Here is a 27,039-nt window from a genome sequence, read left to right as displayed (position 1 = left end):
CTGATGCCAACACGTGACGCAGGCTTTTGAGATCCCTGGAAGTCAGACCAGGTTTTGTTGTTAGAGAGCCCTCAGGGTGTGTTTGGGCCTGTGAGGAGGTTTGGAGCTTTAAGGATTAGCTGACTAATTGATTAGTCACTCGAATTTCTCGTGTTTTTGTTGTTCTTTCAGTGGAAGTTAAAAATGATGAAAAGACAAAATGAAAACTGAGCATTTAGATGGGCTCAGAGGGACGACGGCAGCTTCACGGAGGATCGGTGGCCTCGTGTTTCGCTCTGCTCCTGATTTTCCGCGTCAGCCTCAGAATCCCAGAAAAGCAAAAAATGACCCGTCAGCCGGCTGATTATTGATTTTTATGCTGTTCACAGAAGATCAGGCTGAGAACTGTGAACATATGTGAATGTCAGATTCTGTCAGGTTCACTGAAGAGCTGCAATAATCGCCTAAATCAGGGATTAGTCAACTGAAACTGATTGACAGTTATCGAGCAGTCACGAATATCTTTTTATCAAAACCTTTCACTCATTTTCAATATTTGTCTTTATATTTTCATCTCATTTGACTCTCATGTTTCTGTCTTTAATACCTTCATGCTTCTTTTCCATTTGTACATTTCAGACCTCTGTCATCCTGATTTGATTCAATCCCAAATTCATTTCAGTGGAGTCCATTAATCCTCACTGGATTTAATGCTGCAGCAATAATGCTCTGCCAAAGCACTGGCAACATATTCTCTGTAACCCCCCCCCCCCTCTCTCTCAGCATAGTTTGTTGGACTGAACTCCCCTGAAGTTTATTCATGCCACAGGAATAAAGAGACTAAATATATGCAGCCACTGGATTAAAATAAGTCAGATGCTTCAGCTTTATGCATCTCTGTTGAGTTTTGCGTGATTTGTTTTCTGCACATTCCAGTCCTGTGCAGACGAATGTCTGACAGGTTTAATGCTAATACCTAAATAATGCCTCTTTCTCCCTTCGTTAAGGCTACAAGTCGGTCAGGATTACTGCTGTGAAAGAAACACTGTGAACATCTCCGTTAGACTTAGGGAATCCTGTTGCATCCTGACTTGTGTGATGGAGGTTTAATGCCATCATTTGTTCTCATGTTCTTGCTGCAGGCCAGTTATCCTACATGGGAGGACTTTGTAACCAAAGGAGCTAAACTGCAGTCGCAGCTCAGGTAAGATAACACATTTTTAATAAACCGCTCGCTGTTAAAGTGAAACATTTTCACCTGCAGAGCAGATTAACCTGTAGCTGTAACACTAACCTTTGGCCATCTTCAGCTTTGCATGTTTCTCCTCCCTCCGTTCTTTCTCTGCTTTCTGCTTCAGCACGAGGTCGTTAACACATTCCTGTTTTATTTTTGTTGTTTAATGACTAACAAACTATTTGGTGCTGTAAGGGTAAATATACATTTTAAGAGAAGTAATTGCTAAATAAGCCAAGAATATTATAATAACATCACTGTATAAATATTCAATGATCATTTTTAACTTTATTAGTTAAAAATCATGTTCATTAAACAACTGAGCAGAAGAAAACTGTCAGTTTATCTGAACTGCAGTGAGATGGTACATCGCCAAATACTCAGTCAGATGCTTTCAGTTCATTTTTCCCAGGAAACTATCAGGTCACGGTGACGAATCGACCGTATCCTGAAGTGTCATCAGTTTTAGGTTACAGATGAAAGACTAACAGGCACGTGAACCTCCTCTTAGGAAATCAAATGTAATTCCTGATGATCCAATAAACATGTTTAATGTTGGACTGTGAAAAGTATTTTCAGAATAAAGGTCCAAGGTGACATTGAGTGTGTTGGGTCAAAGTGGACATGTGAAAATGCCACAAATGGATCACAGTGTTTCTTTCACCTCCACACAGATGCTCAGTCACAGTGTGAATTAGGTGCAAATGTTAAACTGTTGGTTATGGAAACTTATAGATGTTAAACAACACAAACATTCCTGCTCAGTTTAGGAATTTTTTTGGGAAAGGGCTTTCTGAGGGTCTCCAAGCATCCGTGATGTAGTTCGATCAGACCAGTAATCACAGCCGTGCTGAGCAGGGGCTAAGCAGTGAAGCCACCTAAGCACTCAGTCTTTCTACCTTATGTTTTACAGCTTGTTTTTTTTATGCCTTTGGCACATTCATTACAGACAGGAGAGTGGAGAGTGGCTGCAGCAGGTTGCTGGCTGACGTTAGTGAATCGGTCACAAACAGGGTGCTTCACCAGAAACAGTTGCTTTTGGTTGCCAGCAGTTTGTTTGCATTTGCCCGTAGTTTACGTGGAAGATGCTAACTGGTCTGCAGACACTCGCCAACTAAACGTGCAGCGCTGCTCAAATGTGAAAAAGTGTGAACCAGAAACGCCTTCAAAGTAAAATTTGTGCCTTAAATGCTGCAGCCAGTGCATTTCAAAAGATGCAGCATTTATTTTGAAGGAGAGGGGTCTGTGTTTCACCATGACTCTGAGATGAGTTGGCGAGTAACTGCAGACGTGTCAGAGACCGCAGCAATCTGCTAGCAAGCAAAGCAGTCACAGAGAGCTTCTCGTCAGCTGTTTGGGGAACTGGTGGTTGATCGCTCTCTAGACCTTTGTGATTGGGGTCTTATTCACTTGACCCTACGTTGTCACATGTCCAAAATGGCAGACAAGTTACTGCAGTTGCTGATTTCTCTTTCATTGCTAATAACTCTGTTTGGATTTTGTTGAGACTTAAAGTTATGGGAATGTCAGCACTGTCAGCTCTGCCTCATTTTCTCTAATTCAGGTCTGAACTGGACCTCCACCAAGTTTGTGGTGATGGTGCCTGTTGGAGCATTTTTTTAAAGGAATGATGTAACAAATATTTGTTTCAAGTTCTACTCGATGAAATTTAAGTGTAAGTCTGTTGCTTAGCCCTAATTACCAGATATGTTCCTGTGCTGATTTGCACTGCTGAGAAAACTTAACATTAATATGCATTTAATGAACACTTTGAAAACACATCATATCTCAATAGGGGAAAATAATCACACTGGATATCTATACTGATATGGACTGTGTTATGTGTTAGGAACGACTTAATGGAAACGATCAACCTGAATTCAAAGACACCCTGAAAGTCAAAGTGAAAGTGATGCAGCAGCTGCAGCATTTTGCTGAAAATAACTGCAGCAACTCTAAATGGTCCTCAGTAGTTTGTGTGGCCCCCACATGCTTGTGTGCAGTCTGACAGTGTCGGGGCTCCTAATGAGATGATGGGGATCCCCCCCCCAGGCCAGAACATCACTGAGCTCCTGGACAGTCTGAGATGCAACCTGCTGGTGTCAGATGGACTGAAACATAATGTCCCAGAGAGGCGTTCTGCTGGAGTCAGTGGTATCAGCTCCTTTATCCTCAGTGAACTGCCTGCATACTCTCACCACAGGAGGCACCAGGAGGAACCAGAACCCACTGCAGCAGCGTGGGGTCTGACAGGTCCAAGGATTTCATCCTGATACCTGATGGCAGTCAGGGTGCTGTTGCCTAGCCTGCAGAGGTCTGTGTGTCCCCCTCCATGGATATGCCTCCTCAGACCATCACTGACCCACCACCAAACTGGTTATACTGAGCGATGTTACAGGCAGCATAAGGTTCTCCACGGCTGCTCCAGACCCTTCCACATCTGTCACATGAGCTCAGGGTGAACCTCATGAAAAGTGTCCTCCACCTGTAAACCATTCCAGTTTGGGGGGGTTGACTCATTGTCGCCCCTGTTGTTAATTTCATGAACTCCAAAGCAGCTGAACCTGATTAGCACCCCCTCTGATACTCAGACCACATCAGTATCCTAGAAGGTTACTGACTCGATGCTACACTCTGACTAAAAAAGTGTTCCTTTATTTGTTGAGCAGTGTACAAGCACCTCATGCTGGTTCAGTTATCCGGTCCACTTTTGTAACGCAGGGCTGATGAAACAGTGAGTGACGGCTCTGTGGCTATGTCCATTTTTAATACAGTCTCCAGTGTTGACCAAGTGGACCCTGTTCCTGATCGTTTCAGGATTTTTGTAAAAGAATGACCCTATCGGTTTATCTGAGACTTTACTTTGAGACCCCTTACTGATCTTATGTCAACATTATAAAGATATTTTTAATAATCACCAAAATGGGTCTTTGATTATGAGAAATAGCCAGGTTTCACTCTACAGCACTAAAGTGAAACTTTTTGTTAGTGAGATTTTATTTGCAGGTTTGAGCAGGTGATGTTCTGGCCTCCAGACTTGGTGTCAGCTGCACAGCACTAACAGGCCTTTTGTCGTTTCCTTTTAAATATTCTGGTTATTGTTATATTCTGGTGTTTACATGACTCAGACTCATTCTGTCCGGGAGCTGGCTTGGTTTAATGACTGTATAATTGCTGTATTTCCCAGTAGGCCAGTTTACTTTGATAAGCATCGCTCTGCCTGCAGTAGCCAGTCACAGTCCATTAGCCCTGCCAGTCAGCCAGCTACACACAGACACAAATAGGGCATCCACTTTGCTCTAATGTTTAATGCTACTTACAGATCTGCTGTGGATGATTTGCACACACAAAGCTTTAATCCACACATTAACACCCACAGTTATATTAATTCATTCACCACCAATAAAGACCATTTTCTAAACTTTTGGCCATACCTCCTGGCCTCAATGACCCCAACCCTTCAGCTGGGACTATTGTGCAGTTTGAAGTGTTAATACATAAATGCAGGCATGTCGTGAGTCCAGCAGCATCAAATAGGAGCATGTCTGATGGAGTGGAGCTGGTTAAATGCTGTAATTATGGTCAAAAGGAGGAATTTTTGACAACAAATAGCCTAAAGTATGCAGAGGCGGTTGGACTCATTTAGCACACATTTAGCATGTATACTGTATGAAAACACAAGTGTTTACTGGATGTTTAACCATCCATGCACCTTCTATTAGATAACTGAGCAAATATAACTTCACTTTCAGTTTGATTGTTGAGGCTGATGCAACAGTTAACTCCATTATTGTCTTTGCATGCTCTGAGCCTGCTAAACTTGACTAGCAGAGAAAGTGACATGATGACATAACACGAGTTTAATAAAACAAAGTTTCAAATGAATTAAAGGCCTCAGAAGTAAGTCATTTAAAAGGACCTTTTCATTTGAAATCCTGTAACAGTGACTGCTCATCTGCTGTATTCATTAGACTGACTTCTACTAGCAAAAGACGTGTTTCTGCAGTCGGACTAATGAGACATGCTGGCTGTGCGTCCTGATGTGGGATTTAAAGAACAAAAACCAGCCCGGCTCTGTCTGCAGATCAGTAGATTAACTTTAAAGCTGCGTTTATGAGCTGAGAAGACAAACTGGAGCTTCTCTCGGCCCCGGTGGGGGTTTCAGAGTCTCGTTGAAGTATTTGGGACTCTGAGCTTTTCTGCAGTACCACCAGCCTTCATCCAGTTGGGGATTCTGATACGAGAGGATCAAACATGTCTGCATACACAAGGCTTCGAAAGTTGTTTAATTATATTTTTCTTGCATTGGGGCTGTTTCTGTGTGCTGTGCCTCGTTCTTGTCACTGCTGGGATTGTTAAGAAACTTTGCTTTTTAAGTTATTGTTGGTTATTTCTGTTCAGTTATTGCATTTCATTAGGGACAGTGTGCACTGATTAACACTGGTTAATGTATCAGATTTATTCATAAGTCTACCGCTATTGGTATGCTGATGGGATTAAAATAAATAAATGCGGAGGCCCAAAAGTGCCATAATCAACATATACAAAGGCAAAAAGACATTACTCAGTATACAAAAATTAAATGTGCCATTACCTAATTTATAAAATATAACAATGTATTTTTATTGGCCTTTGTAAATCATGGCCTCATTCAAAGAACAAAGCATAAATAAATGATGAACAAGTTTGGGGAAATAAATCAGGGGGGTTTGAGGTGGGGAGATAATACATTAGATAAATAAGTAAATGCGCTGGAAAATTCATAAATAAAGCTGCAAATTAATTTAGGAAGTAAATGAATAGGGAAATTAATTAAAAAAATATTATGACAATTTCTTGCATGTATTTTAATTTATTCATTTATTGAGTGAATTGAGTATTTATTCATCTTTAATTTTGGTCCTCTATATCCTCTAGTATGTAAATAATAAGTAAACTGTATTGTTATATCCATCGATCCTATTTGTGAACTGCATTTTTATTGTGTGTGTGTGTGTGTGTGTGTGTGTGTGTGTGTGTGTGTGTGTGTGTGTGTGTGTGTGTGTGTCTGGTCTTAATATGAAAGAGTTTCCACTGAGGCCAGACACACAAACTATAGGCAGAAGTGTCATCTGATCTTAGTTTGGTTTTCAGACATAATGTGCGTGTGCACGTGTGCACGTGCGCTCGCAGAGCTATAGAAGCATAGACCTGACTGGTAATCGACACACACACACGCAGACAAAAGATCCATTGATGTAGCTGATGTGTGCTTCTGAAGGTCTCCAGTTGCACTCCTAACATTGGCCTTTGAGGGCGACTGGACTCTCATGTGTCTCCATCGGACCGGCTTTCATAATAAAAGTCCTTGATTGGGGCAAAGCTCAGGTTTGCTTAGTATGCATCTTCTGCTCGGTCGGCCTGTTTTTGTGTGTTTCTGTTACATGTAGAACAGTTCTTATGGTGGAGCTTATGCATTCCTACTGCTCTGGATTGTAATAGTTTGTCAAACCCAAAGGGTGCATGCTACATGCTGGAGCCAGTTTCTTTATGGTCCAGTATCCAATAATCGGTGTCCTGAGAGCAGTTTGCATCCTCTGAGCTGGGAACCTCTGATAAACACAGCTCAAGCGTGAGCTCGTTTAAGATTCGTTCTCCTCGTTGCATCTAATTTGTTTGTGTTGGCAGCTTCTCGTTCTCTCGGCGGCCACAGCTCCACCCCTCATGCAAAGAAGGTTTATCAGACACTGAGGGACCTTTTGTTTAAAATGTTACCAGCGGAGGTATAATCAGACTCACCCTGACCAATTGAATTACACCCCCTCAGCACGAGCTTGTGTCTATTTGACTTTGAGACCCCAAGCATGGTTTAACTAAACGGAGTATCTCTGCTCTCCAGCCTTCATTCAGTGAAAGATTTGATATGCTACCTGGAACAGTGTCATTTTGTAACTGCTAATTATTAGTGTTGCTTATTGTCCTGTGAAGTTTGCCCTGTTGAAGAAAGTTAGTTGTGGATTATTAATTTTTGCATCAAATGATCAGAGCCCTGAGTAATATGCTCAACAGCGCTCCTGGTCAATAATATCCTACAGTTATATTTTTGTCATGTGTGTAACGCACGTGTTTGTGTTTGATTCAGGACGACCATCGCGGTGACCGGAGCGTTCCTGGATGCTTTTCAGAAGGTGGCAGACATGGCGACCGGAACCAGAGGTAACCATGCGCAGACGCGCGCTGTGCTGCGCAGACGCGCGCTGTGCTGCGCAGACGCGCGCTGTGCTGCGCAGACATACACTGTTGACATGTTAGTGTCTGTGGGCCAATAATCATCATCAGCTCTGTGAGCGGACCAGATAAAGTTTTCCCTCTTGATGTCTGTCCCCTCCTTTCTCCTCACACTGTGATCTCTCACTGGTTCTCTTTTCATTATAAATAGTGTGATCATGAGAGAGCTAATTAGCACCATTAACTGTCTGTGGACAGTGTGTGTGTGATATAATATCAAGTAGAAACCATTAAGTGTTGCTGCTGAGGGATGGCATGTGGCAGCCGGTTGTCAGTACACGGCTTTTTTTCTTTCCTGTGTTTGTGTTGTGCTCATTGTTCGTTCATGCCTCTGGCTGTTTTAGGTCATTTTCTTCGTAATGCTTTTTAAACATTTCTCTCAGCCTCCTCTGTCTCTCTCTGTGCTGACACAAGGAGAACTCATGTGCAGCTGGATTTTTTACCCTGAAGATGAGCTCACACAGGTCCACGTTCACGGAAAGGTGCGTGAGGCTGATGGATCGGTGCAGATGTTGTGGTGAACAGAGCTGAACGTGAAAGTGAAGCTTCCATTTACTGTGGACCTAACCCACACCTATGGTCACGAGATCTGGGTAGTGACTGAAGTGAGGTAGCAAGTACAAGCGTCTGACATGAATATCTGGACTCGGCCTTAGAGACAGGGTGAGGAGCTCGGTCATCTCGAGGGAGTCTGGAGGAGAACTGCTGCTCCTTCATGTAAAAAGCTGAGCTGGTCTGGGTGTCCCCCAGGTAGACCCAGAACTCACTGGATAGATTAGAGGTCTCATCTGGTCTGGGAATGCCCCGGGAATCAGAGGAGCTGGAAAGTGTTGCTGAGGATGTCTGGAATACCTTCTTATCCTTCTGCCACTTCAGATAAACAGAAGATGATGGGTTGGGGCTCCTTTTTAAACCATTGTCACTCCCACAGTGGCGGTTAAATAAAATAGGATTAAAACTCCTGCAGCAGGAACAAAGAGATTCTTTATTTATGCATCTTATTCCCTGTTAAAACTTCATTTCTGCCAGTGTAACTTCACGAACCAAAATTTCAGTTGGAAATTTGTGTGTTATCATAGCGACGGCGTCCCCTTTAAGGTTTTACCTGCTGTAATCGCCTCCGCTCCTCGGGGAGGACGTGTCTCCTGACTGCAGTGAGTCGCTCCAGTGGAGCCACACGAGCATTTGTGAGCTCAGACGCTGATGCTGAGCGACGAGCCAGGGTGTGTATGTGGTTAGTGTTGCAGATTATCCTTAAACCTGGCACTGCCAATACCACACTACCATGCAGCTGGTTTTGTGTCCATAAAATGTAGTTTTTCTTTATGAAATTAATGAATAGACGTGTGTTTTTATTGGTGCCTACTTTAAACATAAAGCCATCTCTCTTAATAAATAAAGCACCAGTACTGAGTAGAAACAAACTGACTGCAATAACTTTGTTTCGACTCAGTTTGCAGAGTTATTTAATTGTTTTTAAAGCTGTGATCTCCCAGTTATGTTGGCTGATCATGATTTTCTTTCAAGGCACAACAACCAGCACGAGGCCCTTAGTTTGACCCTCCTGTCTGGCTCCTCTGTGGAGTTTATTCCTCTGCCTGTGTGGATTTTCCTCTGGGTCCTCTGGCTTCCTCCCACAGTCTAATTAGGTCTGTTAGGTTAATTGGTGATTCTGAGTTGACTGTAGGTGTAGATGAAAGACTGGTTGTTGGCTCAGTGATGGAGTGGCAGCCTGTCCAGGGTGTACCTCCTCAGCTTACGTTGAATAAGCAGTTTTTGTTTCAGTTTTCTTTCTAAGACCTGACAGCGTACCTGCTTTTACTGTATCGCTCTCACTCCCAGTGAAATGCTCACTAGAAAGAAGCTTTTTGCATATCTGGCTCAATCTAATGTTTGTCCTGTTTTTTTGTCTGCTTCAGACAATGAATGTTGTGCCCCTGGTGTTAATAAACATTGAGCAGTTATTTAAACATTTTTGGTGAGTTGTGGTTAGTCTGCTGTACATGCTCAGGCTGACCGACTGTGTCATGACTACTCAGCCCGTATAAGTGCTGATGCATTCATGTCGCTGTTATCAGTCAGCGCTGGCCTGATGATGTAAGGCAGGAGTCACCTGGTGGTTAGAAGGAAATCCAGTAATGTGCAGGTTTGTGTGTGGAAGGTGACTCACGGCCGCCCCAGCAGACCCACTCTGTCATAGCCTCGTGTTTGTGTGGGCGGGCCTTCCTGAACAAAGATGAAAAGGAGCCACTGCCGTGGCCCGTGCATGCTTTCCTGTTAGCGTGTCCTCAGGTAACCACCACCTGAGTACGTGTCTAATAAATGGGTTGGAAATGTGTGGAAGGAACCCAGAATTGTCTGCAGCCAAAGTCGTGATGTCGGCTCTGCTGGACTAAAGAGCAAGAAACATTTTAATGTGGAGTTCACTGGGAATAATATATTGTGGTGTGTGTGTGTGTGTGTGTGTGTGTGTGTGTGTGTCTGTCTGTGTGTGTGTGTGTGTGTGTGTGTGTGTGTGTCTGTGTGTGAGTGAGTGTGAGAGGGGAACCACTGTATTGTAAAACTAGATTACAGACTTCTTGAGACCCCTTTTCTCTAAAATGATCTGCTCACAGTGAACTAATCAAAAGCCTTAAGGATTCAGTCTGTAAACAAACCACCCGTCACATGTTTCCTTCACTAAAAGGTTCAAAGGTCATAGATACAACAGCAGTTGCTGCTACTTGAATTCAATTAGTGTTAAAACAGTTTTACTCAATTAGCTGAAAAAAGAATTAACAGCAGTGTTGGCATTTATTCCACATTTACATCCTGGATCCAGCAGAACGTCAGTGTGTGTGTAGTTTAGGGGTGAATGCTCGTGATGCAGTAAGATCCAACCCTGAGCTGGTTAAGAAGTAAAGAAAATGGATGGATTAATGTTTGGAGTTTTACATTTATTTATGGAATTGGAAACTGGATACATTTGTTTCAGTTTTTAGGTGCTGGCTGAACAAAAGTGGAGATGAGTTCTGATACCTGAACGTCCTGGGGGGGGGGGGGTCATGTCTGGCCTGAAGATGATGTTGGAGAACAGTTTAGCTGCAGTGACCACATCATGAATTACAGAAGATGCTGGAGCTCACACACAGATTAGCAGAGCAATGAAAATGTGGAAGATGTCCAATCACAGCCTGTTACATGTTACACTTTGTTTTATTGATGAGGTATCTTTTACTAATTACATTGAATAGTGATTAATAGAGTTTACGCTGTGTAACAGAACAGTCAGTCATTATGAATTGGATCACAGTGGTGTGTATGTTAGGCTAATTAAATCAGCACAGTGTGAGATATTGGACTTCACTAATACACTTTGTATTCTGTCAGATCATCTGGCTTTGTTCACCCTTCTGTAAGGAAATGTTATCACTGCAAAATCTATTAAAAATAACTGTTAGCTGCATCCTTGGATCATAGACGTCTCACTGGTTTAACAGAGTATTGAAAGAAATCACATAAAGGCTGAAATTTGATTGCAAAACCCATTGAACCAAAGGCAAAAACTTTATTTATGAATGACCTGGTTTTCCTTTGGAACTCATTTTCCTCCTGTTGATTTGTGCGCTCAGTTTTCCCAGTAGTGCCGCACTAGAGTGAATCAGAGGTGGCCGTAACACGCCAAGACGAGCAAAGGCAGGGCTCGATCGCGAGCTAGTAAACATACATGTAAACAGATCTCAAGCATTTTTAATTTTTTTAGAAAGGCCTTTGCAGGCACTTTATGGGTGAAAAATAGTGCCGTTTGTTGAGCCGTCAGTGAGTAACGCTGACTGAAACATAATTTTAGCTGATAAGAAGACTCCTCACATCCAGCTGAGCTTAAAAGGCCTCAGACGTTTCAGTCCAGGTCCAGAGAACCGTTAAACTAGAACGTCTGTGTAGTCCATGTCCTGGTGGGGCTTCCAATGATTATAAAAACTACATAATCAGGATTAAAAAATAATTTATTACATTCATTGTCATTACAAAGCTTTATAAATCAAGCGCACCCTTTCCTTTACAGCGGCGTGCTGTGGCCCCTCCCTGAAAGCTTGAAGTCACTCAGTGTTTAATGCAGCTCCAGCCAAGGTGACAGAGGCCATCAGTCAGCAGAAGAACTAGTTTTTAAAGGTGAATCTGCGGAAGGATCGCTAACAGTCGCGGCCGCTTCTCTCTCTGGGTTTCTAAGGGTCTCTCGCCCAGTCTGCATGTTGTGGGGAGGCTGTGAGAGGGGAGGCAGAGGCCAGCTGCTGCCTTGTAAGACGGGCTTTACATCCACGACTTTGGTCCTCACGCCCTGCCAGACGCCTGTGTGTCCCTCACCACCTTTATTCTGCCCTATAAAAAGACTCAGTACCTTTGTTTTTCCCCCATTAACCACGTTATTAATCACATGTTCAGAAACACACACTTGTGTTAGCAGATAATGCAGACTTTGCTTTAACTGTATTGACCCGTCAGGCTTTTGTGCGTGATCAGCCCTCCCAAAGCAAAGCCAGGAGAAGCCGTGTAAATGCGTGATGTTCATTTAATGACTAATCCTGCTAAATAAATGAGATTATAATTATTAGCCAAAAATAATCTCTTCCTGCCATAATCGTGCAGCTCTGTATACGGGTTAACCTCAGCTCTTAGGAAGGTTGGCAACTGTTGGCACTTAGTTCAATGTAAAGCTGATATAGCCTTTACACACTGTGTGTTGATGAGGCACATTCCTCTGCTGTGCGTGTGTATGTGTGTGCGTGCACCTGTGTAGTGTGTTTTGACAGCTGTCTCACCCCCCCCCCCCCCCCCCCCCCCCCCCCCCAGTGTGCAGAGTAAAGGCAGACAAAAGAAAAAAGGAACAGCTGACTTCACTGAGGCCCATAAGTGACCTCTCTCCTGCATTTAACACACACACACACACACACACACACACACACACACACACACACTCCTACACTTACGCACACTTTTAGCGCGGGCAAGTCTCGGCATCTTGTAAATTCCTTAATTGTTTCTCCCTTTCAGCCCCTTGAAATGCCTGCAGGGGACCGCGTGTACACCAGAACCGGTCTGGCGGCTCGGTGCGCAGCTTCCACTGTAATGCTCATGATGTCAAAGTTCTGTGATCTGGGGAACGGAGAACACTGAAAATTATTTACCAGGATAGACAGATGTGCCTGAGGGAGGAGGTGTCAGCCGGTGCCTTGCTCAGAGGTATTTCAGCGGTGCCGAACACCTGATGCTGCCGTTTCTCTGTGTGGGAACGTGTCACGACAAATTTCAGTGACAGCCAGCTTTAATTTATGGGTGCTCGTGCTTCATGGATGCTAACAGCATCCTTGTGTTGTCAACACAGGTAACATCAGCGCCCGAATCCACACAGGTGCTGCTGTAATCAAAGGTTCAGTCCTCTTCAGAGAGTATAGCTATTCAGAGTCTGCTTCCACATAAGCAGACATGAATTGAAGTGTACTGCAAAACTGTCTCCTAACACCATAAAGACCTGCTTGTTTATGTCGGAGGACGGCGTGTTATTGATGGCAGCTGATTCTGTTCAGGCTCTTTTGTAGATCAGCCAGTTTTAGTTGTATTCTAATAACTCACTGACTTCACAAAACAGCAACCACCAAATCTTTGTTGTACTGTCGCCCTCATCCTCCTCCATCTGCTTTTTTTATGTCGCTTAACAAACGGAGCAGTTTGGGGATGATCAGATTAGAGATCTTTAAGAAGCTGATTTGGAAAATGAGTCTTTTAAGGCCTCTTATGGAGTCATTTCCATTGATTGCTTTAAAGTGATTGACTCCTGATCAGTTATAATATCCACAGATAGAACAGAGGCATCATGCTGTCTCCACTTCTGCTGATGTCGCCTCTTCTTTGTGTATGTGTGTGTGTGTGTGTGGTTTGGGTTATCAAATGAAATCACATGTGATTTCATTCTGTTGTATTTCACTAAGCAGTGATGAAGGCTCTGCTCTTTCTCGTTGCTCTAACTGCTGCTCCGTCCACCAGTCCTCATTTTTGTTTCTATGCTACAGACAGACGATGTCAGTCAACGTTATCAGTGTAAATTTGAAAGATGTATAGAATAAGAAAATATTTGATATCAATATTTTCATATTGTCTCCTTTCACTGGACTCTCCAACGCTGCACTTACACATTCACACATTTCTCCTTCAGCAAAGAGAGACGCAGCCCTCATCTAACAGTGAATAATAACTCCTGAATGTTTGAAGGTGTGTTTATATTAAATGCTAAAATTTGTGGACCAATAGTTAAAAGTTTCTTGCACAAAGTAGCCAATGGAGGCAGCAGTAAATGGAACAGCTCATGTTTTAAAGGGTAAAGGTGCTGTTTTAGTGTATAACTGTGTCAGAAATAGTTGTCTGAAATTGGGTAGAGAGGTGAAAATGTTTTAAATGTAGCATACATGTATTGATTATTAAAAGGAGCTAAAATCCATGTTGCTGTACAACAACCCCATTTCACCCATTTCACAGACACTGAACTCTCACTGAGTGAAAACAGCTTCTGACTGAGAAACAAACTGCGTTTAAATATGAAATTAACGGTACGGGACCTGAATCTCAGCGCAGAGTTTTGTAGGTATGGCTCATAATTTGGTTGGTTTCTACAAATGCACCACTTATAATTTAGGGAATTCCCTCACATAATTGCAGTGATTTATTACAGTTCAGACCAGCGTTCCCGCCAAGGCAGAACGACTGGCCGGAGGTGCTGCAGAGGCTCTCGCTGCTGTTTCAGGAAGTTGTAACATGCAGACATGGACCACTAGCTAAAAATGTAGCTCTTTCTCAAAGTGATGAGGAACTTGCTTTTAAAAAAAACAAAACAAAAAAAAACTGGTTTCTAGATTGATTTATTTTCATAACTTGACCGATAATCAGCAGCTGAGTGCTGACTTTAAAAATAAATATGAGACAAATCAATATCTCAGCTTTTATTTCCTGTCAGGTATGTGACTGACCGGTGTGTCCTGTTGCATTGATTATTCAAACAGTAAATAGCGCTGAATGTCTGCGCTCAGTTTCAGATTTGGGTTTTTCCTGTGCAGACACTGCATTTATAGTTAGAGGAACCAACGTGAAACCAGAGAGCTGTCTGTGGGTGAGAAACCAGCAGCTGTGAAGCTGAGAGAAGATGGAAAAACAGTCAGTCATTGCACAAACATTAGCCATAACCAGTACGACTGTTTGGAAGGTCCTGAAGAAGAAAGTCATCACTGGTGAACTGAGTAACAGATGTGGAACAGGTAGACCGAGGAAAACAACAGCAGCTGATGACAGAAAGACCCTCAAACAGCTGTTAGTGACATCAGCAACAACCTCCAGAGGACAGGACTGAAGGTATCACGATCTACTGTTCACAGAAGACTTCATGAACAGAAGCACGGAAGCTTCAACAGAAGATGCAAACCATTGATTAGCAAGAAGAACAGGAAGGCCAGGCTGGGATTTGTCAATAAGTTCAGAGACAAACCTCAAACTGTGGGATTGTTTGATGGACTGACGAGACAAAGATGAACAGTTACCAAGGTGATGGAAAGGATCTGCTCATGATCCCAAACATACGAGCTGTGAAACAGAGGAGGGGATGTCATGGCTTGGGCTTGCATGGCTATTTCAGTTCATTGATCTTCATTGATGATGTCACCATGATGTCAGCAGTACGATGAACTCAGAAGTCTACAGAAACATTTTGTCTGTCAGTCTAAAGAAAGATGCAGCCAAACTGACTTCATCATGCAGCAAGATAACGAGCCCAAACACACTGCCAGGACTACACAGGGGTTCATCAGGGACAGGAAGTGGAAGGTTTTAGACCGACCGGGTCAATCTAGTCATGTTCTGAATTGTATATCAGATCCAGATGGAAATACCTGGAAATAAAAGCTGGGGTTTTGATCATTTCTCATATTGAAACGTGCCGGCCGGCTGTGGAGGGTTAAACTAGCGTAACGAACATCAACAATTGTGCGCAGGGTGAATGTAGTCATAATGTAGTCGGTGCTCAGTTTAACTGTCAAATGTACAAATATATGTTATTGTGGGATTTGTATCAAATATTTATATATGCAGTATAGGTGCTGGCACTCACTGCACCAAAGGCAATGTTTATGCAAAGTTTCATCAAGATTGATCCACTCGTATAGGAGGAGATGGGGAGGGTGCATACATACATAAATACATACGCTACGATCATTACAGTATGATGCACATCACTGAGGTCCTGATGTCATAGACAGCTCAGAGCAGCAGTGGAGAAAGGAGAGCCTCCAAAACAAAGTATTACATTGCTTCCTTAATAAATACCCAGCTGCAGTTACAGTTTGCTGACTTTGTTTATTCCTCTGGAGATTACGCTCCACCGCCATCTGTGCTGTTTGAGTGTCACGTCTCCCTCTTATAATTTCTCTGAGGGGGGAAAAATGGTGTGTGTTAGTGTTCATATTAAAGCGTGACAGTAAGAACAGCATCAGTTAAATCTTGTCACAATCAGCTGATCTTCAGAGCAGGTTCCCCTCGTCTCTTGATTGCACATGACTGGTTTCCTCGGTAACCCTGTTGACGTCTTTGGCATCATGAGGCCTTCGAGTTACACACAGGGATCACAAGATGACCTGCCGAGTCCTGACTCCACCAGAGGCTTCCTAAGGTTAGCTTTCTGTCTGTGTGTTTGCTCGGGGATTGCAGAAGTGCAGATGCAATATTCTCAAGATTGGCCGGTCAGCCGGTCAGTTAATCAATACCTGGATCAATAGGGGGGAAAGGTTAATTGAGTCACAGTGCATGCAGAAATTAAAAAGCCTTTGAGTCCAAACGGACCAAGTTTGTAAAGTCACGATGCACGGAGGTTTTCCTCGTGACGGCCACGATCAGAGTAGATTCAGAGGAAAAGAAAACACTGGCAGTCAGTGGTGGTGGAACAGCCCGGGAGCAGAAAAATGACAGGAATTAATTCACACATACACACTCACAGGCGTTCCTGAAAGGCCCACATTATGAGGAGGAGAGTGAAGCTGGAAAATCTGGGTCTGGGAGAAGGGAACACTTCTCGCTGTGTCTCTCTGGCGTTGCTTCTTTGGAAAACGGAGGGAAATTATCAACGACCGGAGCGTTATTTTCCTTTTCTTTTTTCCCGCCCGGGACGGTTATGACTGACTTTGGTCACATTTCATTATATGTTTTGTTGTGGTGAATTATATTTAAATGTCTTCTGTGCTCGTGTCAATGGCCAGAAATCCTCTGAGCACACAAAGAAAATAAAGAGGCTTTGATGCCAGTGCTTTGAGTAATTTGTCTGATGTGGTTTCCCATCAAAATTCTTAGCAAATCATCCAAGTGTGGCCGCGCAGTTGGTCATATTTTCCTTTTAGTTATTGTTGACAGAATCCGACTGTTGAAAACAACATGTTTGAGGTCACAAAGGTCACATTCAGTTTTCCAGTCGGAGTTGTCTTATTATAAATCCAAAGCACCCCGTTCCTTTTATTTTGGCCCTGCCTGAAAGCCAACACTTTTCTCCCTGCTGGCCAAATGAAGTGCAAAAAGCTGCAGTGCCTATAGTGGTCATTTGATGCTGCCTCCAAAAGTGAGTCAATCCCTGTAGACTCCCATGCTAGAATACCCAATTTTACAGCACCATAAAGCATGTTTATAACAACTTTGTCTTCTTTGGGTAGTCTCTCCCGTCATGATACCTATATGAGGGTGATTATATTCAGTGCTGAATCAAACCCAGCAGAACATTGTTTGTATGCTGTTTGGCCAACAGGATGTGGAAATCGATGCTGGACCTCATGAAGGCTTCTCATTAAAAGGGGAAGTTATTACAGAGCCATATTTAGGGTGGGGTTTTTGAACAATAGTGGCACTATTAAGTAATGCTCGGATAAGTGTTTTATTTGTGTCAGATTCCTGTTAATGGTTTTACACCAATCCTCTGCCTCACAGATTGCAGGAGCATGCCATCTGTGAGGCAGAGGATTCAAGCTAGCACCAGAGCAGGTTTCAAGTTAAAGAAATATTTATAGGAAATGGTCAGCAGTCAGCATGAGTCAGGCCTCAAAGATACGCCGCAGTGTTTAATACCCGTGAGCAAGCGTAATAATCTGGTATCCAAATACTTCTGACCTTGTGGTGTATTTACAGGAAACTTCACACACACACACAGAAATACAGTTTTCAAACGTGTTCAGCGCTTTAAATCAGCAGCACATTGAATCCAGAACAAAACAAAATGTGCGAATGGAAAACAAACTCACTCCCACACGAGTCTGTCTGATCTTGTCAGGTTACATTTTTCTCTGAAGGCATCTCCACTGCACAGAGCTCCGTTCGACATGTCTGGACACAATAGAAACACCTACACTGTTCAATACCAGGCTGCACATTTGTGTTACTATCTTTCGTTGATATAATGCGTTTGACCTTTGCACTAACGTTATTTATCAGAGCTGATTGCCCAACTTCAGCCCTTCCACGGCCTGATAATCGTAACCCACAGAAAGCCGTCTGTACCCCGAGGAACAAAAAGGAACCTGACAGGGATATACAAACAAGACACACACACACACACACACACACACACACACACACACACACACACACACACACACACACACACACACACACACACACACACATACACACGGTGTAATTCGTGTTATTAAATGAATGTTAAGGCCATAAAAGGGTTAAAGGTCTTTATGGAAGTTACAGCAACTTTAGTGCAGTTTACTGTTGTGTTTATTTATCTGGGGTGGGGGTGGGGGGTAATTGTATTTCTATAAAGTGATAATGATAGTAAAAGCATCAGCGTTAGCATACTGGAAGCCCTGGTGTGGAGTTACCTGGAAAACAAAACGAAAGCCAGTTATTGCTCTAAAGTTTGGAGGGACCAAACTGCCAAACACACAAAGAGAAATAAAAAGAAAACAAAAGGGAAATGTAAGTAAATAAAGGTGGAAATTATTAGTATTAGTATTATTAAAAAGGGGAATGTGGGCATTTCTGAATGATGTTGTGAGGAACATTAACTAAATGATCCATGATCTAATGATCTAACCACTTTAACAGATTGATCTACCCACCAAGTATCTCAGAGCTGTCAAGGTTTATAGAAATATTCAATTTATTAATATTTTTAAAAGAAATAGACATTTAAATGGAATATATATATATAAAGAATAGTAACAATAGGCTCATTACATATGCAGCGCGGCGGTGTCGTCTCACAGTTTCCTGGTTTGAACCTGGGGCCTTTGTGTTCTCCGTGTGGGTACTTGGGTTCCTTCGAAGTTCTCCGACATACATGTGAGGTTAACTGATGAGCCTGGCTGTGGATGTGATGGAGTGATGAGTGCACGGTTAAAGAGAGAACGACTAAACTCTGAATCTTCTTTGGATCCCAGCCAGAGGAAAATGACCCGATTGAACAGATATTGGAAAAGTTTTATGGCTCATGATAAAAGCTTCATTGACTGCAGGTGATTTGATGGCTTAGGTATTTCCATTTCATCTTGATGAAAAGATGATTATTGATCTATGTGGTTACGTCCTGATGTTTCACTCTGTGTCAGCATGTACATCTTGTTTATATTGAATTAATGCACCTGTACAGAAAATTATATGGGTTTTATTTTTGCTCTCCTGTGGGACAGAATGTGACAGCTGATTGGTTCAAACCTGTCATTTTTTTCTTTTTTTGATTGAATAATTGAACACATTTGAGTTTTGACAGCAACGGGCCTGAAAAGACTTCAGTTTGATCAGCTGGGGATTTTTTACAGGTTGTTTTGTTTCACTTGAACTGTGACACGAAACTAAATCTATCTAAAAGAGCCCAGTAAAGAGACGTGATCATTTTCTATCATTTTATCTAGTGCGCAGGGTGAATGATTTAATATTTTGCATGTCAGACCTTTTGAAGCGTCTGCTGCATTAAGATAATGATGACATTACCTCAACCTTTAATACTGAAATTATACCTGAGCGCAGAACTGGAAGTGCAGCAGGGAGGGAGAGGCAAATAAATCCAACACACCTCATGCACACCTCATACCTGAGAGTGTTTCTGTGAGTATGTGCACATGATGTCCATCATGTTTGTGTGTGTGTGTGTGTGTGTGTGTGTGTGTGTGTGTGTGTGGCTGATAATTACAGTTACAGCAGAGAGGAGGTGGAAAGAAAAGAGAGGGGAGGACAGGCAGAGCACACAAGGACAGAGTGGATAGGAGACTGAGGATGGATAGGAAACAGAGGACAGAAAGAGGCAGATGAAGTGATGGAGGAAGGATAACAGAGGAGGAGGGATAGGAGGTGTTAAGCCAGTCCAGGTTTCACTCTTACAGATAAGGACAAAAATAATCAGCCCTCCTCCAAGAGATTTTCAACACAGCGTTTATGAACATACTCTTTTCTCTAGAAAGCATAAATTATTAAGAGAAATATTTTAGAAAAAACAAAATGTACCAATATCATTAGTTCCCTGTAAAACTGACCTTTTTATTGATCCATAGCACAAACAACTGCTGTACAATGCTTTAGCTTTGCGATGCTCAAAGTTTGTAAAATCTAATAAAAGCTGAGGGTTATCTTCCAATTTACATACAGTATAAAAACTTCAAGGGTTTGAGCTCGAGAGAGCGTCGTGCCAAAACCAAAGAAATCCGTTTAGATTTGAGAAGAAAATTCGTTGATGCTCACGAGTTCCCACAGTGTTTCCAAGTGTCAAGAACTGGAGTGAGAATATCAAGAAATTCAAAGAGAGCCACATATTACAGGACAAGCCTGTCAGAGACCCCAGAACAACTGAAAGACTTACCCAAGTCAAAGCAGACCACCACTAGGACCCTGCACAGGAATGGGCCTGCAGAGGAGACACCTTCAAGCAGGCTGAAGTCCACTGAGGACAGCCTGGGGAAAGATTATACTGGAAGTGCGTCCTTTGGTCAGATGAGACAAAACTAGAGCTCTTTGGCTACTGAGATGTGCTTTTGTTTGGGTTGTGCACCTCTCCCTTCTTTCTCCAAAGAGCACCCACAGTGAGACATGGTGGTGGGAATGGTGTGTTGTGCTTTGAGCTGTAAGGATGCTTCAGTGCATGTCATCAAGGTGGAAGGAATCATGAAGAAAGATCAGGGTCATCACTTTGTCTTCCAACACGGACAACGACCCAAAACGTGCAGCGCTCACGGTGAAATACGACCTCCACAAGATCTGGTAACGTGTAGGTTACCTGTTAGTGGATGAGCATACACACCTGATCCGTGATAGCCTTTGTGTTTTAAATGTGTGAGCCATGAGTCAGCGCTGCAGCCTTCCTGCTTCCTCCCTGTGCAGCTCTCTGATTTAGATATTCAAATGAAATGAGTCAGTGTCAGCTCACACAGCTCACTCTTCTATGAAAATCTGCTGTAGCACTTTCATCACAGTAGCACTGAGTAAAGTGGATGGCTCCAATTGTTGGCTTGAGTGTCACAGTAGGAGAGCTAAAATCATAGAGCATACCTGCACAGCAAAAACTCATCAAAAGGTGTTTGGCAGAGGTCTGAACAAAGGTCGTCTTAGACAAACGTATAGAAAAGACGTCCAAATGAGTGCCGCCGCCGCCGCCGCTCGTTCTGTGCACACAGCAGCCCCAAAGTTAATGGTGATCTGTAACACTGAGCCATGCCTTCTCTCATGGGTAGCTGACCTGAAAGTGTGTCGAGCAGTCTGCCAGGATTGATTTGTGAGGAGAGCAAGATGTCAGAGAGAAAACGTGTGGTTGGTGCTACAAACATAATTATACAGGTGGTACAATAACAACCCCAAAGAGCACGACGCTGTGGAAGAATCGCTCCTGTTTTTGTCTCGGACACTAAAACGTTAACGGTTTAACAGGAAGTGCTGCGTCCGCAGACAGACTGAGTCCCACAAAGAAACCTTTATGATGAGCAGAGGATCACAAAGGACCCACTGTTCAGATGATAAAGCCTTTTTTTCCCCTTTGCTTCTTTTCTGTCAACATTTAGGTGACCTCCAACATGTCTGAATAAATGTCCTACACATGTATGACATACAGTCACTTTATGGCCAACTGCTCTTTATAGCAAATACCTGATCAAGCCAATCACGTGGCAGGAGCTCGGTGCTCGAGGGCACGCAGACATGATGAAGAGGCTCTGCTGAGAGCTCGTTCAAACAGCTGTTTGTGTTTTCCAGAAACTGAATTTAAGCTTTACAAAGAGCTGCGTAAAGGCAGCAGTGACCTAAATCACCACTGGACACACCCAACACGTGCACATGCGTATCTCTGTATGTGATTGAGCTGTATCAGTCAGATGGCAGGGTCACCACAGTGTAAACAGCACTACAGCCTGCTCTGTATCTGCAGCTGAGCAGGGTTCGGTCACCACAGCCTGCCCGAGTGCTGCTGCTGACCATATCCACCCCTTTATGACCACAGCGAACTCCTCTGCTAATGGCTGCTGTGAACGAGATATATCATCCCAGACGAGTTTCATGAGCACGATAATCAGTTCAGCAGCGTTTCTCCCACTGATGATTTTTTCTGTCAGCCAGGCTGTTACGCTGTGAACTATGAAAATCCTCTGAAATGTCCTAACGTTCGGATGCTTCTCCACAGTCCAGCTCATCATTACTGATCTGTACAAACAGCTGCCAGGACAATATGCACTCATTAAGGTAGTGCTATCCACCTTCCATAACACGTACTGGGTGGCCTAAACACAACATTTATGACTGCAGACACACACCGGGAGCTTTATTTCCATTTCCATCATTAAAGAAAAGAAGGGAAGCTGTACCAGCAGGAGAGCTTTGTTCACAGCCTCGGCTGAGCCGATGGTAAATGGTGACCGTAGCTGAGTGGGTATCAGCTGATCAGCTAAAATCTTACTAAGTCATGAACTTTGTCTGGATGTTTTCCCCTCGTTAGGCTTGTAGTTGGTTTTTATGTATAAATGGATCAATGTGCTTCCTCATTTCCAGGATTACGGAGGTCCAAGCATGAACTTGGCACATGGATATTTTCAAATATGTGTATATTCAAATATGATGCCTCACAAATCACTGATGTAATGCATCAATTAGGAAACAGAATATGACCCCCTCTGATCGTTGTCCATCAGCACAAGCACGAAGCTTCAGACTGAGAGCTAACATCTGTGTGCACACGTGAGCTCGTCATCACCCAGAGGGTGTTAATCAGTGTGTTTAAATATGTCAGCCTGTGTTTGTGTTTGCCGTGTGTTTGTGGGCGTCGGTGTGATGCCAACATCATATCATTCCAAGCCGATGATTAAAGGAGGCGGGGTCTTTCTTACACAATTCATTAACAAAACGAGACACACACACCTGTGATTTCAACACAGATTAAAGCCCTCGTTATGAGATTTTAATCCGACTGATTTCCACATTAAACCTAATGAAACGACCAGCTCACACAAACTGCTTCAAGCTCAGCTCCAGTTTTATGGTTGTGTTTTACATACAGGCTACAAACCAATGAACTATGAACGAGGAAACACGTGTATGTTTATTTAAAGCCTCAGTATTTGCTACTCACGGCCTGATTTCTACTACATTTATTAAGCCATTTCTATTGTTTTTTTTTTAATGTATTCAGCATTTTATTATTTTATTGAGCTTTTTATTTATTAAACTCTGTTTTATTAAGTTCTTTACTAGAGGACTTTTGCTTTATTCAGCCAATTTTGTTGATAACAGGCTTTTATTTTATTTTATTTTTGGTCTACTGTCAGAGTCAGCGCTGCATAAATACACGTAATAATAAAACTCTTAAACATGGTGTAAGCTGCAGCTTCGGTGGTCGGCAGACGTGTAACCACGAGCCGGTGATTCGGTTCCTCGCAGAGACGTTAGATCAGCCGTCTCAGTAACATTTATGATGCTGCTGTACAAAAACCTGACCGACGTCCAGTCAGCTGCTCGGCCGGCTTCATGAAATCCAAACAAAAAAGATTTTCATTCATTTTTTTCGTGCAGCAGCGGCGTAAAGCTGAGAAAACCGAGTCTCCACACTGATGATCAAATCAGAGAGCTCCTTTTAAACTGACAGAGGTGTCTCTGACCCTCCAGCTGCTCCTTTGGTGTCTGTCCCAAATATTCAGTCAGCAAATACCAACAAAATCTCTGTAATATCCTGTAATAACGTGTAATATCCTGTAATAACCTGGGTTACTGCTCCGTTTGTCTCGTTCATGCTGAGGCTCGGGCAGGTCTCTGAACACAGGTGTGCCACTTGATGAACATGCAAATTTTTGCCTTACTGGAAAATACTGGTTCTCATTAATGATTAGCCTCATGACAGAAACATTTGAAAACCACTGGGCTGAAACAGGTTTTTCCTGATCCCGGATGGGCTTTTGGGGTTGACTCCAGTCTTACCTTTGAAAACAGAAATGTCTGGGTAAATGAAACTCCAGTTTAAATGGTTTATTTCTTTAAATCTGTTTTCCTTCAGGTCTGGTTGAAACCTCTTTGCAGGGAACATGTCCTGAAAGGAGGATCGCTCTTTCCTCTTCTCCACGTGCTTCTCCTTTGCATTCATCCTTTATTTTGAAAGGATTCCTGTGTTATCTATAACCAGAATCTGATAGTCACGAGTGCTCTTATGTGTTTTGATTGTGGGGCTTTATGGCCTGGTAGGAATTATAGATCAGCAGCTTCAGGGCTAATGACACCTGGTTCTGTGTGTCAGTTAGTCTCATAGAAGAAGAATACAGGAGCCATAACCTAATGCTGTGCATCATAATGTCATGTACTTACATTTTATTTTGTAGTCTGAGTGCTCCAAATGGAGCTTTATTCTGAAAGGTTATTCTTTCTTTTTAAAAACTCCAGGTGCCACCAAAGAGATCGGCTCAGCGCTAACCAGGATGTGTATGAGGCACCGCAGCATCGAATCCAAGCTGAAGCTGTTTACCACGTAAGACACACACACACACACACACACACACACACTGATCTTTATGAAGGAGGGGGCAGGGCATGTGAAGGTGTGAATGGCAGTTGATCTGACTGTGGGAACTAGACAGGTAATTATTCCCAACACGTATATATTAACACAACAGGTAGCCTGTGTGTGTGTTTGTGTGTGTGTGTGTGTTTGTGTGTGAGAGCTGGAGTCACATGATTTCACCCATCATCACTGTCACTGCTGCGACATCACAGTTGTCCCTCTGTCATTGTGTCTGCTGTCATTAGCAGAGGTGTCAGTCAGGGACTCACACACCGACTCTCACAGATAACAGCACATACACTCAGAAACCAATTCATTAGGTACACCTGTTCAGTCTACATCCCAAACAGCTGCATTATTAGATTGTAAAGGTTGTGCCTTTACAGTCCATTAAGTGCAACTCTCAGGTTAAACGATTGTGTCCATTACAGCGTAATAAAGTTGTGGTTTTACAGCCTCGATTAACATTTAGCTCTGCAGCTTCGTAGCGAAGACACGGCAGCACCACACAACTTTACATTAAGTGTGTGAGGGGACACGTTCCCAGTTTAACTCGTTATCTGAACCACTCATTTGGAAGGCAAACCGGAGATTAAAGTTACTACTCAGACTGTGTGTAAACGGCTCTGCGGCGCGTCCCCTCTTCTTTCAAATTATGCAGAGCAATAAAACTGCAGCTAACTCGTATACCAAAACACACTCGGCCCAGCTGTCGTTCCTGATAATCACTTCAACTTTAACAAGCGCGTCCGCTGAGCTGTCCAGTCATGTTTGAGGCAGCTCAGAGGCTCAAAAGGAAGTCTGGAGACGGTCGAGCATCCTTCAGTTATTCTGTTGTGATTTTACACGTTTGAGCCGACAGTCTACGTGAAGTACAGCTTTTCCAGAAAAGAGCACTTTGTGCTTCTCTTCATGGTTACCAGCTAATTTTAGAACAGATTTTAAGATTTTATTGATGACTTAAAGCTCTCTGGACTTCCACCAAAGAATACTTCAGACCTTATGACCGCGTCCGAGCGTGATCGCAGCCTGAGCTCCACGGCTCTGCTGCCCCGCTGTCTTCTGTTGGGACGCCGAGAACATCAGTTTGATGACCTACTTTTAAATCTGTCTCAAAGACATATGTTCATAAGCGGGCTTTCTCATTGGCTCCTGATTGAATTGCTTTGTTTTCTCTTATAATCTGTTAGTGATTATTTTTACTATTTTATATTTGCTTTTAATTAGTTTAAAATTTTTGATTATCTTTATTTACGTGTCAACTACACACAAACTAAGTGGGACTACGCTGCCATGAATGGTGTGTGTGTGTGTGTGTGTGTGTGTGTGTGTGTGTGTGTGTGTGTGTGTGTGTGTGTAACATCCGAGTGTAAGAGCATCACGTGCTCACAGTGATGATGGTCACAGCTGGGTTTGCTGGTTCTCAGTGCAGTTTATTCTGTAATGTTCGGATATATTTCTGTCAAGAATGGAAAAGTTGTTTCTTGTTGTCTTCATGAAAGAAATGTTTGTGTTTTTGACTGTTGGCCAGACAAAACAAACAAACAGTTGATAAATAATAAATAAATAATCATCAGATAATCATTAATCCTTTAAAAGAATAATTACTCAGATGTTTTATTCTGAGCTCAGCATTGGTTCGAGTCCCAGACTCTGTAACTTTGAAGTGCTCCTGATTTAATTCTTTTATTAAAAATTGGTGAAATTAAATCATTTTCTCTCAGAGCCCTCTCAGAAAGTCTCATCACACCACTGGAGCTGAAAATGGAGGAGTGGAAGAAAGTGGCCAGACAGCTGGATAAAGACCACGCCAAAGGTATGTCAGAGCGTACACACACACACACACACACACACACACACACACGCCTCCTCACTCTCCATTTTTGCCTGTTGTTCAGAGTACAAGAAGGCCAGAGCTGACATCAAGAAGAAATCTTCAGACACCATCAAGCTGCAGAAGAAGGTGAAGAAAGGTAAGAAGACGCGGCTCCATTTGAGCTCCAGCAGGAAAAGGACAGAGCAGTTTTTATATTTATAGAAATGCAGACATGAGAGCAAGGCAGTTCATATTTGGGCCTTTTGGACCAATAATGACACATTTATCTGTTGAACAAAGCAAACTTTTGCTCTTGAATGACACAAATCCCAGTTTTTGACTCGTTGCTGTGGACTTTGTGGACAAATGAAGAAACATTTACAAAAAATGTTATCCTGGATGTGATAGACTGGATTTATGGATTAAACTGAATTTGTGGATTTGTACTTGGATTATGTGGTCTTGACTTAAAGCTCGGGGACTTTTCTTTACTACTTGATGTGTTTTTATTTACTTTTTGAAAACAACATTTTTATGACTTGGGGAACAAACTGTAGTATTAGACCGGACTGGGATTTGTTAGTGTTGAACTGGAACCAGGTTGGTCTGGGGTGTATGGATCCTCCTTAATTTGTATTCTTGGTTAAATTTTAGGACTTTGGGTAAAATAAAAGTTGTTGCAGTTCTCCTGGGACTGTTTGGTGCGTCTGCTCTCGGGGCTTG

General features: G+C 42.8%; 1 protein-coding gene across 1 annotated transcript in view; it reads left to right on the top strand.

Annotated features, from left to right (window-relative positions):
- The window catches only part of mtss1 (MTSS I-BAR domain containing 1), a 66,988-nt gene that overhangs the window by 18,580 nt on the left and 21,369 nt on the right, over positions 1-27,039 (top strand). The window contains 5 exon segments of the mRNA XM_030729931.1: positions 1,122-1,183; positions 7,335-7,408; positions 24,383-24,467; positions 26,225-26,316; positions 26,399-26,473. Of these exon segments, the coding sequence (XP_030585791.1) occupies positions 1,122-1,183; positions 7,335-7,408; positions 24,383-24,467; positions 26,225-26,316; positions 26,399-26,473 (388 nt within the window).

This window comes from Archocentrus centrarchus, chromosome 5, assembly GCF_007364275.1.
Source record: "Archocentrus centrarchus isolate MPI-CPG fArcCen1 chromosome 5, fArcCen1, whole genome shotgun sequence".
Taxonomy (NCBI): Eukaryota; Metazoa; Chordata; class Actinopteri; order Cichliformes; family Cichlidae; genus Archocentrus; species Archocentrus centrarchus.
Note: the sequence above shows the minus strand (reverse complement) of the source record. Positions and strands in the feature narration are given on the sequence as shown.